Source organism: Pholcus phalangioides, unplaced genomic scaffold (assembly GCF_987345545.1).
Source record: "Pholcus phalangioides strain wild (caught in Gottingen) unplaced genomic scaffold, Ppha-v1.0 ptg000003l_1, whole genome shotgun sequence".
Classification (NCBI taxonomy): Eukaryota; Metazoa; Arthropoda; class Arachnida; order Araneae; family Pholcidae; genus Pholcus; species Pholcus phalangioides.
In genome coordinates this window covers 50,694,144-50,706,607 of record NW_028301596.1, presented here as the reverse complement: position 1 = coordinate 50,706,607, position 12,464 = coordinate 50,694,144, and the positions used below count along the sequence as shown (strand labels likewise).

Below are 12,464 nucleotides of genomic sequence, written 5' to 3'. Positions count from 1 at the left end.
TACGAGTAGAAGAGATATCACACAGAGGATATTCTGGAATTATCTGGCATGTTTTGTGGATGAAGACCCATATTCTGAACGGGTGTTTATTTCGTCTCTCGACTTCCTCCGATTCCAATTTGACATCCGGATTGACGTCAGATTACCGAGAAATCATGTTCCGGTGACACATCCCGGATGTCATGTTCTAGATGGAAAAACATGAGTGGGAAGGGTTCAAGGAAAGGAAACAACTCATTTTATCAAATCATTATTAGTCTCATCATTTTATTTAGAACACGTTATCAACAGAAATGAAGACCATATTCGTTTTCAGTATTTTAGGTGAGTGGCTAATTACATTGGATAGATATTCAAATGAATTATTCCGACAAAAACTAGGCAAATTTAAACTTTTCAAAATCGATTTGATTTTCAAACATGTCCGCTTTTTAATAATCGATTCATTTTATCCGATTCACAGTACTGGTGTTTACGGCATCGAGGGTTGATGCCGATGATTGCGAATACAAATCGGTCCACAACTGTTTCCAGACATTAGAGGCCGTCCTCGAGTTGCAGGTCTCTAACATCCAAGAAACAGAAGAAGACCTCGATTCTTACTGCGGGTGAGTTGAGAAGTCCGATAATGTTTATAGATGTATGTATAGGTGCTAGATATTGTAGGGCCACGACATTATAACCATTTATGCGATATACTGATGCAGAAGATCAGTCCATAACCAGTGGCGTGACGAGGAAAGGGGAGGTGTAGCAGGGGAAGTGAGGGCTCTCCCTATCAAGACTTTGCCTATATCGGTACCTTTTCTTCCGAGTGATCTTTGATCTCTACCAAAATACAGTCCAATCCCATTTTAACGAATACCGTTATAGCGAAAATCCCGTTTCAATAAACACTTTTCTAATCCCCAGATAAGTTTGCATAGGCACAATGTAAAAACCTGGATTCTTTTATAACGAAATTTCGTTACAACGAAGGGATTTCTCCAGACTCTTGGAGTTCGTTATAACGGGATTCGACTCCATTGAGAATACTTCATTTTCTGTCTTCGTCGACTAAAATAATGAATACCGAAGTAAGGAAAATAAAATACTGCATTTATATAGGTATTCCTTGCAATTTCACTGTGATCGGGTTCGCTTTATTCATTTAAGAGAGAAGAAAGCTACTACTACTACTAAACCATACATGTACCTCGTCCATATTCCTCTGGGAAACCTCTAACGAATTGGTACATGTTCGAATGTACGTGTAGTGAAACCTGACACGAAGTTTGTTTCTGTGTAATGCTTGTTATGTGTAGTGCTGCCATCTGCCACCAGTGAGAGTGAAAAGCTGAAGGCACTGTTTTTTTCAATTTTTTTTCACGTTCTTCCTGAGAGCACGTGCTACCTATAGGTTTGAGCTCCTAGAAATACCGCCTTATCTGTAGGCAAAGTGGCATGCACTACGACATGATGCCTGAAGCTATTCTGGGTCTGTGCATAAAGACAATCCCTTCCCAGGCGCACAATCGAGAGCCTATAAGATAAATCAGTCCTCTTGTCTTTGAAAAGGTTCGTCTTTGGCAAGTGTTTTCAAACAGAGAAGTAATTATAATTGAAGGGAGCCGGGAATGCTCGTATTATCAAGTTGCGGCACACTGCTGTGGCAGTCATAGGTCTGTTAAAACTAGTCTCGAGCTACATCAAATGTTTCAGAAACAATGGAAATTAAGTGGGAGAAAAGCTGCTGAACATACATATGCACTGTTCAGAAAAGAGAGAACTCGAAGTGTTGAGTGCCTATACCGTTCCTCTTGTACAGGACTAAACTAAAGGGGGGGAGCAGGCGAATCTGGTGCCTTGAGCGCTGTACTAGATGGGGCGCCAAATTCACCCTTCAACGGCTCCTTCTGCATTACACGAGGGTGCCGACATGCGTGCTTGCCCCGGCACACGAAGTATCCAGTTTTGTGGCCCTGTTGTTATAAACTTATCTAGATTAGAGATTTTCAATAGCACTTATTCAAGAACCCTTACGTCAGTGAACGAGGAAACCAAGGACTCCTTAGTCTATGTCTGTTTCATTCACTCTCTCGCTATATTTTCATCATTTTTTGATTCGTTCTGAAACAGAACCTGCTGATTTGCATCACTAAAAATAAATGTACCGTACTACAGAATGCCCGCTTAGGTTTTCTAGTTTCAAGCAGACCTTCCCCCCTCTTTGCTTTAAAAGGTCTCTCCACAAAAAGTAGGTAGACCGGCAAATCTCCAGTGATAGACCCCGACCCACCCTGAAGGGTATACAGGTTAACTCCGTAAATCAGACGCTGTAGTCCTGCACAGTAATATACTTGGCAGGGCACAGTAGTAGCTGTTCGGACCAGTGCGACCTTAACGCATGGGTCCACCTATGCGTGGTCCGGGGCCTCAAGTGCAGTGGAGAGGGCCTCATGAAAACAACATCTGGTTAAAATTTTAGAGAGTGAGCGTGTAAACTGGTAGGAGGACATTTTTAACTAGGTAGGCTCCTCAGATGTCCCTGGTTCATACCGAGATGCGCTGATAATGGTTGTTATAAATACCAAAGATCCTGGACATTACTAAGAGAAAGCACCCGCAAACCCAAGGCCATCATGAGAGCATTACGGGCGCCTGTGCCAAGTAAGTTTTCTGAGGCCCTACTTGGGTAAAAATGCTTGCCTGCAAATTTACATGCTGACTCTCGAAATATTGTGAGACCCTTCTTTTCTTCAGAAGTGCCCCTTTTTTCTTTACGCATCAAAAAGCCAACTATGACTTTTTATAGTCTAGTTTTATCCTTCCTGCCATGTCGGACTGGACTCCTAGTATCATGGACCTGCCACCACATTCTTAACCGTCGGAAATGTCAGTATTGCCCACAGGACTCGTCATTTGCGGCTACTTTCTTCCAATAGTCACCACGCTCGTCTAAAGTTGGTCCATGCAACGGCTTGCATGGACAAACTTCAGATGAGTGTATTGAACAATGGTGATCTTGCGGGTCTCGATGTTCGTTGCACGATCCGTCTACTGACTATTTGACCTTACCCCTCATTCAGCTTGTGGTAATCTGAGTTAACTTCTGGCTTCGATTAAGCTCAGTCTTCTCCAACCACGATTCCTAATAAGCTTATTGACGTTAGCAGGTCTCCCCTACAACTTCTTTTCCCGGCGACCAGTTCTCTAATTATTTCGGATAACGAATGAATAGTGCAGCTTGCATTATTTGAATCTCTAGTTTTTTTTTTTTTTCCTCACCTCTTTGATAATACAGTAAGCTGAAGACGGACTCGAGATGCCTGATTGACGCCCCGAAATCGTGCATGGAGAACCATCCGGAAATCGACATCGTCTCGAGTGAAGTCGACAAGTACCTTGGAAGATTCTGTAAACCCACGGACGAACAGAAAAGTGAGTTCGCTCTCATTTCTTTCACAATCTAATTCAGGGGTTGGCCAATAGGGTGCGATCGAAAAAAAATGAAGTTTTTATTTTCAAATCGCTATAGTGTGTGTGGAAAAGTTGCCTCCGTTAATAAGAAGAAAAACGACGTGAAAATTTTTTAAACTCGGTTGATATCTTTCGGTCGCGTATCGTACACTAAGTTTATGGAAATTGATAAAATCGAACATTTTTCTTAAAGTTTTTTAACATTACTTAAAGCACCACGATCGACACGCAAACGCTTGTTATGCTTATTTTAGGGTTCAATAAAGTAAAATATATAAATTAAAACATCCCTAATATTTCAATGTTTATTGGTCGAACAACGTGTTCGAAGAGTAGGAATCGACCAAATTTCTTTGCGCAGCTCTTCGCCTGTTTCGTCCGAACAAAACGACAAAAAATTCATCACAGGAAATAGCTGGAAGTCGACGAGTTCCACCCACACCCTACTCAATCAACCAGCTGAAGCAGGCACGCGCGTGTGTGTGTGTGTGTGCAATTTTAATTATGTACTAGGAGGGCTCTGCCCCCCCCTGCCGCCTTTAACGGCCAAACCCCCCCCCCCCACACTTCTCTTCACAAGATATCTTGTTTATTTCGTCTCACTTCATCAGCGTGCTATGGAAAGGGACGTGTGAAAGCACCAGCTTACTGAAGAAGCGAATTTTAATAAAAATAATAATAAAGCAACAAAAAAAAAAAAAGAGATTCATCAAGTACCCCCCCCCCCCAGAAAACTTTCCCATGGGGGTCCCCAGATTCAATTCGCTGAATTTAGTGGGGCCCCACACTGGATATATCTTGGGTTACCGATGTGTTGCAAATTTTACAAGTTAAACAACAAAAATCAATGAGATACATCCAGGGACACCCGAAATGAAACCTGTCAACTTTTCCATGGGACCCCGACCTGAAAGCTTGTCGGACATACCCCCTGTTAGTGGCAACGAAAATTTTTAATTTTTATCAATTTTACAACGAATAAAAGGCCCCCACATCCAGTAGCGGGGACACAATACGTAGATTTTTAGTGGGGCCCCCAGATTGGCTTTATCTCGGGCTTCCGCTGTTGCAAATTCTACAACAGAAAAGAATGAGATTCATCCAGGGCCCCCAAAATGAAACCTGTAAACATGGGGCCCCCGACTTGGAAGCTTGTCGGTCATCCCCTGATGCGAGTGCCATGAAAAATTTTCATTTGTATTCGTTTTACCAACGAATAAAATCCAGGGCTCCCAAGCAATTACCCGGGACACCAATTCGCATACTTTTGGTGGGACCCTAGACTGGCTTTATCTCGGGCTTCCGCTGTTGCATATTGCACAACAGAAAAGAATGAGATTCATCCAGGGCTCCCAAAATGAAACCTGTAAACATGGGGGCCCCCGACTTGGAAGCTTGTCGGTCATCCCCCGGTGCGAGTGCCATGAAAAATTTTCCTTTGTATTCGTTTTACCAACGAATAAAATCCAGGCCCACCCACGCATTTACCCGTGACCGAATTCACAAATTTCATGTCCCCCCCCCCCCAGACTGGATATATCTTTTGCTTCCGCTATCGCAAATTTTTCAACGTTAAAGCAGCAAGAAAAGAATGAGATCCATCAAGGGCCCCTGGAAATGAAAACTTTTAACTTATACGTGCAATCCCCCCCCCGGGTACCCCGACCCTGTGTATTGGGAGCACTGCTGTTGTATGTATATTATACATATACATACCTCTCAGCATGACCTCCCCCCACAAGAGCAGGGCTGACAGAGGCCACAACGATTCTTATCACTTTTTGGTTTTTCACACTATAAATTAACCACAGAGGGGGCCCCCTGAAAAGCTGATTTGGGGGCTTGCCATCTAAATTCCAGCCTAAGGGCTCTGCTGTAGGATGTAGGAGCCTCTCGGTACATGCGCATAACATGGTCCCGATGGGTCAAATAGGTCCCGATATGCGCTACAGTTAAATGAATATTTGACCCAAAATCGAAACCGACTTCCGTCACTCAAAAACGTCACTAATTTCGGTTGCTTAGAAACAGGCCCTTTTATATTATAGAGTATAGATATAATTCAAAACCATTCACCAAAATTGACACATTCAAAATCTGACTTTTTGGAGAAATCAAGCATAACTGATTTTGTGATAATACTGTAGATCTGATGTACTACATCTAACTTCATGTCTACATACTTTAGTTGAGGCCCCGATAAGAAGTTTGATGTATCCTTCGACTGTCTGATTGTGCTCAGGGATGCCTCTTTCCGATGCCTCTGATGTGGGTTGGTGTCAGAACTGATGAACGATTAATATTTTCATCAAATACTTTCCGTAGCATTGGGTGAGGATATAACAGGAAAGTATTCCTGTAAATAAGTTGAGTGTAATCGGTAGCTTCAAAGCTTATGTTTAGCGAGAAGCGCGTCCAATAGTTTCCTTTATATATAGAGGCGGATTATCTTGCTTTTAAAGTTCTATATCCAAGCTCTCTCGAATGCGTTCCCTGTCATCAACGATCATAGCCAACAGTAAATTTTCAGGGTGTGCAAAGAACCCATTGTGGTCAATTACTGGATTGACAACCTAAAGTAAGTCATCAAATAAACACCGCAAATAAATACCGCTCTGGACAATGTCCCGATTTTATTGTTTTGGATTATTTTAATAAATACAGTACTTCTGGTCTTTGCTCAGTATCTTTCTGTCCACTTCTAGAATCAAGAAATCTACAGATTCATATTCCACCACCAGAGAGCTTTCACATCCAGTAAGCTGCTATCCAATGGGCCCAGAAAAATATTTTGGCCCTGTAGTTGCGCCATCTATATCTGTGGTTTCCAACTTTAAGGCGCGAATGCGAGTCCATCCCCCTGTTAAAAAGACTCGCCTCAGAGAGCAACAGACCTACAACGGTAAAGATATTCAATCATTTCACTTCACTCACAACTTCAAATATAGATGGCGGCACTAAATATTCCCACACAACACTACATACGCACCCAAACTGTTAGGTACACACACACTTTGTTCCAAACTTTAACGAAGCTGGGCTAGAAGAGATCTCGGCAACGGAATAAGTCCGGCGGTAGAGTCCTGGAGTTCATTGATTCTGCTGAAAAATATGACGGGGAAGAGGGAGTGCTCGTTGAAATGGAGTAGACACATGATCCACTGTAGTGGTCTAACCACCCACAGGCAATTCACTCGAGATTCAGTCACACTCAGGCAGTCGAAAGACGTGTTTAACTTGTTACCGAGGCCTCAACTGGAGTATGTGGACATGAAGCTACATCAGATCTACGCTGTTATCAAAAAATCAGAGTCATGCCTGATTTCTCTCAAAAGTCAGACTTCAAACGTGTACACTTGGAAAAGAAGCAGTAGAAAGAAACTGTAAATATCACTAAATCTAAGTGAATTTTGATAACTTGTTTTAAAGTATCATGCAAATGGCACACACACACACTCCCATACTTTGGATTCATTCATTTATTGAGTAGCGTGTGGGTGTAACTCAACGTGCGGCGACCTCCTCGTGATGAATTCTGCAAAGAGCTGCACAATAAGACTTGCAAAAATTTCGTCAATTCCAGTTTTTAGAACACGTTGCGCGACCAATAAACATTTAAATATTAATGAAGTTTTAATTTACTTCATCGAACCATAAAATAAGCATAACAGACGTTTGCGTGTCGATTGTGGTGCTTTAAGTAATGTTCAAAAATTTAAGAAAAATGTTCGATTTCATCAATTTCCATAAACTTAGTGTACGATACGCGACCGGAAGATATTGAACCAATTTTAAAATTTTTTACGTCGTTTTTCTTCTTATTAAAGGAGGAAACTTTTCCACACTATAGCGATTTGAAAATAAAAACTTTACCCACCCAGTGGCCAATCTTTTTCCAACATGATGTGTCCATGGGTTCCCGTATCCTGGAGCAAGGCACCCCAGACTTGGAACATGGGCGGGTCCCAAGCCAAACTTTTCACGGGCCCTTCTACAGCGATGGAGGTCATCCACCGTGAAGGTTGCCGTCAGGTCCCAGGTTCGAACCGGAGGAAAAATGTAGATAACAAGATATTTTCCTCCCTAACGAGCTTGAGGCCACCACCGACAGATAGCGCCTTCATTTCGAACCAAACTCGTCAATGGCAGTAAATTGCAATAAAAGTGGTAAGGCCCGTAGTTGGTGTTTAATTAGGTAGTAGTAGGGCTGGATTCCTGTCAGCTCCACCCTTTTGGGGGGGGGGGGGGTGCACAATCAAGATTGTTTTCGAGGCGCGTGCCACTGTACGAATTTAAACACGCAGACCATGCATCTGGTTCTTAAGCCGGGTTTTCCTAGGAGCAGGTTTCTTCAACGCACGCAGCGTAAAAATGCTGATTGGTCAAAAGAACCTGAATTCCAGGTTTTTAACCAATCAACGTTTTCACGCTGCACACAACGCAAAAGTTTTACTCCCAGGAAAACCCAGCTTACGGGAAACTAGTATTCCTTACATTCCCGCAAAGTATTGTTTGGCTGTACCCTCATGTTTTCGTAACAATGTTCAGCTTGTCCCTCTTTTGAGTTCTAAATTGTTTTTATTTTGGAGTCAGAAATTAGATTATTGCAATGTAGATTGTGTGTATGTACGTATATCGGTAGAAAAGTTTATCTTACCTGCAACATGTTGGGAAGAGACATCGGAACCTGAGGACTCAAAGTGCTTGAGACCCCCCCCTCCTCCCCCCGCCCAAATAAATTTTCTAAGAGAGAGCTTGGTCTGCTCCCCCATGAATTCATGGACATATACCGTAATTGTATTTTGCAACGCATGTCCCTCCCTTGGGGTCGGTCCTAAATCTCGTAGTCATGTGACGTCCAGCAACTATGCCCACAGATGAGAACCCGAACAGAAATGTATTGAATAGGAAGTCATTTTACTTAATTATTATTTTGAGAGTGTGTCTACCGTACTAAATATAGGTTGGGGAGCCTGCAAGACCATCATTCATAAGAAAAGGATCGTTTAAAAGTTGGAAAAAATTTCTTTGATTAAAAAAAGGAATAGAATTTCTTTGATTTTGGAAAAGCTCTCTCGCGCCACACCTGATACCATGGCGGGGCACATTGCGGCACGCGTGCCGCGGATTGGCCCATCCCTGCTCTAATTGTTGATCGTGTATCGATTTTAGGATGGCAATGTTTTTCCAACACTGATACGATAGATGCTTACATAAAGTTATATCACCTGTATTTACAGTGTACCTCAAAGAAGCCCCGTGTCTGAAGAAACACCAGGAATCCTTGAAGGTGTGCATGGAATTGAGAGCGGCTGATGAAAAAGGAGAAACCGACGAAGACATGCAAAAAACCATTTGCAAGTAAGGGGATAAATCGATTTTCTATATCGTTATAAAATTGACACGAAGAACCGGTCTGTCATCCTTTTCCAATCTGCAACCGTTGCCACGCGGTTGTTTCATAATATAGACAGTCATTGAGCTGTCATTTATCCTATAATTGAAGATATATTATTTAGTATACACGCGCTGGGGCCTGACAACTCTCGGGTGATTCGTCATAGTCATAAGCAAGTGTGTGACATTTCTTTCATCGCTGATGGATTAAATTGATTTTTGTATTTGAGAGCATCAGAAACTCTTCAGATGTGACCAGGGGCGTAGCCAGAAATTTCGTTCAGAGGGGGGGGGAGCAATTTCATTTTGGGGGAGGGGGCCAGAGCGATAGAACAATAGATTTGTCCATCTTCTTCCCTTTTTTCGGCAATTTTTTCACATTTCGGGGGGGGGGGGGACCAGACCCTCAACCCCCCCCCCCCCCCCCCCGCTACGCCCTTGGATGTGACTCTAATGCAGTGGTTCTCAACCTGAGACCATATGGTTCCCCAGTGGTCCTGGAATACAGTATTATGAAGAAGCCATGAGTGCATTGTCCAGTGGAAGAGAAGCCACGAAAAGCGGTTGAGGGGGCCATAGATTAGGGTAATTATATATATATGAAGAAATAAAGTCCGTGATAACAAATAAATACCCGTGGTCCAGAGAAGTGGTCCATATACAACGGGGAACCATATGGTCCCCTTGCAACCCTTGAATACTATGTGGTTGGTCACATAGGTGAAGAGCAAGTAAAGGGGGAGCCATTACAGGGTATCGAAGGTCAGAAAGATCTCTGGAAAAAAAATCGCATTCAAGTGAAGTATGGGGGGGGGGGGGAAGGTGAACACTTTGAGAATCCCGCGAAATTGCTCATACAAACAAGGCCATCCTAACTAAATCCTAACTATCAAGGAATGACCTGAGTAGTGGGGGGGGGGGCGCATATTCATATGAGAACCTACGCAATAAGGGCTGGTGCTATGATTTTCGACAGTAAAGATGTGCGTTACTTATGTAAGCTGTTACTTCCAGTTAAGTACGGGAGCCCAAAGAACATCACTTTTCCTATGAGCAAGACCGTAGTGAGAGTGGGAGTTAGAGGTCATCCCCAAAAAAGAATCTGGAAAAACGGTAGATATATATGGAATAATGCGATTCAATCTAATGCTTCATCTCCCTAAATTTCTGGTTATGGCGTTGATCAGGAGCCCATGATGTTGGTACGGCCCTGCAAACAGCAAGGAAAAGATAAAAGCACGCCGAGCTGAAGCTCTGGGGTTCCAGAGACTGACCTTATTTGTAAAATTTTTGTTCACTATGGATTTACTGAAACAAAATCAATTCAATGAATAGAAAGGGTTTTGGTCCATGATGATGGTTTAAGGGAGGGACACGGGATAAGGGAATCATGGAAAAAATCAGGAGCTCTCAAAGTGTGCTGACACAATTGATGTGTTCCTGTTCTCAGTGCTCTGAAGTGGCTCTTTTATGGATACCTACTGGACTTATTCTGACGAGTCACGGATGAACTTGACTTTCTTTCAAACCGAGCACAATTCTGGTCTATCGCCATCTATGGGCGATTTACTATCTTGTGAGTTGTGCCGGAAGTGTGTAACTGTGTGTGTATCTAACAGTCTGAGTGCATATGCAGTGTTGTGTTTGTTTTTTCAGTGCCGCTATCTATATTTCACAAGTGAAGTGAGTGACGTGTTATGATTGAATTACATTTTGTACTGTTTGTAAGTCTGTTGCTCTCTGTCGCGAGACTTTTTAAAGGGGAGAGCGGCTCGCGTTCGCGCCTTGAAGTTGGGAACCGCAGAAAACCAACTTCTGCCGACCACCACTGTGGCGACGGTGGGATTCGAACCCGGAACTTCGCGACGCAAGTCCGTCACTATGACCACTCGACCGCCACAGCGGCATGAACTATGACTAGGGCAAGAGAGCCGTGAGTCCCAAAAGTTCGAGAAGTAGTGGGATAAGGAGGAAATTGAGAAGAAAAATATGGTCACGGGAGAAAAAGATGGAAACAACTGCATTATTGCATTTCTTTGGGTTTTTTCCTTTATTTCCAGGAACTACAAAAAAGCGGAGAGTTGCGCATCGGAAAAGGCTACGAAGAACTGCGGGGAAACGGCCGGGAACCTCGTCAACTACCTGATGGAACCTATGGATGCTTTGCTTGGTTCACAGTGTGGTTCGAACAGCTGCTCAATGATCGAAATGTCTATTTCTCTCTTAGTTATAACCACAATCATTTCTATGATGATGAGATGAGAAGATGAAAAACCGTCTCATATTAGAAGCTCTTTGAGCACAAATTATGCGCTCATAGCCATCTGTCTTGTACTGTATGTCAAACAATGCAATAATTTCTTGCAGAACATTGCCCTTTTCACAAATTTCCCATGTTATCGATCGAATGTTTATTGAATGCGTTCTTCAAGGATTTTTGAGAAATTTATTCTATTTTTCGTGTAAAATTTTTTTGTCACAAATATTCCTAAATAAGATTTTTTAAAAATTCATCAAAAAAATTAAATATGTAGATTATAATGCGTTTGAAGTTATACGAATGGAGGAAAATACATGTTTTAAAAAATTCGTGGTGCCATCTGCATTTCCGAAGAAGAAATAAAATTCATTCGACTATAACCGGGTATAACCTCTCCTTAAATTCTTATTTTTAGTCAATTGTGTTAAGTTTTATGCAAACTTGTATTTTATACATATACAGACAAACCGCTTAGATATCGGGTATCGGTAATGGTTTCTTCCGCGTAGTGTTGGTCTGCTTACACACAGTTGCTGTAGTTTCCTCAAAAACTCCGGAAGCAGCCTCGTGCAGACTGATTTATTCCAGGGTCATATGACAAAGGCTGTCTGATGAGGCGCTAGAGTCGGTATCAGCTGGTCGGTATCATTCCCCCCTGCAGAACCGATTGCACCTACTTTGCTACCTAGTAGTTAATTACGGCATTTGGTAGTTCGCGCAATCGCTGTACTGCCAATTTTACCGAATTCTTTCTGAAATTACCTTTCCGACTATTTTCATTAGCATCTGTTTATTTATTTTGACTTGCTTCGTTCAGCCATTTAAGCATTCAAAATAAAAAGTTTTGCATTTGCTTATGGGGAAACATCCAACAAGAATATTTCTCTCGGATCCATATGCCAGTTGAATCACGTTCGTTGATTGACATTTATTGAGTTGATTAGCAGCCAACTCGAGACAGATTATTTCAAATACCTTCTGATAACTTTTAATTACCTTTTTGTTTTCATTTAAATTAGGTGTGGCTTTTAGGTGTGGACGTCATTATTAAAAATAGAACTGCAACATAAAAATATGGAAAGCAAGCGTACTTGCAGTTTATTCAATCGAGTCTTGATCTTTAGGAAAAGTATAATAAGTGACTTGAATCCCAAGTTTCTTTGAGTTCCGAGAAGTGTTCTTGTACGTTACAATCGCACAATAACTCGTATTTGTTTATCACTGATTTGCACAAGAATCACTAAAAAAAAGTATAAAAATACCATCCGCGCATACCAAGTGGCACTAAAACAACACCGTGAACAAGAAATCACTCACTTAAAACAGCAAAAAATAAACAACTAAAATT

General features: G+C 42.1%; 1 protein-coding gene across 1 annotated transcript; it reads left to right on the top strand.

Moving 5' to 3' along the window:
- The first annotated feature begins 187 nt into the window (after window positions 1-187).
- Window positions 188-11,496, top strand: LOC149088774 (uncharacterized). The gene is made up of 5 exons (XM_089250012.1): window positions 188-324; window positions 464-608; window positions 3,284-3,420; window positions 8,700-8,820; window positions 10,917-11,496. The coding sequence occupies exons 1-5, from the start codon at window positions 294-296 to the stop codon at window positions 11,116-11,118; spliced, it is 636 nt and encodes a 211-aa protein (XP_089106138.1). The 5' UTR covers window positions 188-293; the 3' UTR covers window positions 11,119-11,496.
- The last annotated feature ends 968 nt before the right edge of the window (window positions 11,497-12,464 follow it).

What these genes read in the sequence shown, in the direction of transcription:
- LOC149088774 (XM_089250012.1), top strand. Translation starts at nt 294, where the DNA reads ATGAAGACCATATTCGTTTTCAGTATTTTAG. An exon ending in ACCCACGGACGAACAGAAAA is followed by an intron (nt 3,421 to 8,699) that starts GTGAGTTCGCTC and finishes CTGTATTTACAG; the next exon opens with TGTACCTCAAAGAAGCCCCG. An exon ending in ATGCAAAAAACCATTTGCAA is followed by an intron (nt 8,821 to 10,916) that starts GTAAGGGGATAA and finishes CTTTATTTCCAG; the next exon opens with GAACTACAAAAAAGCGGAGA.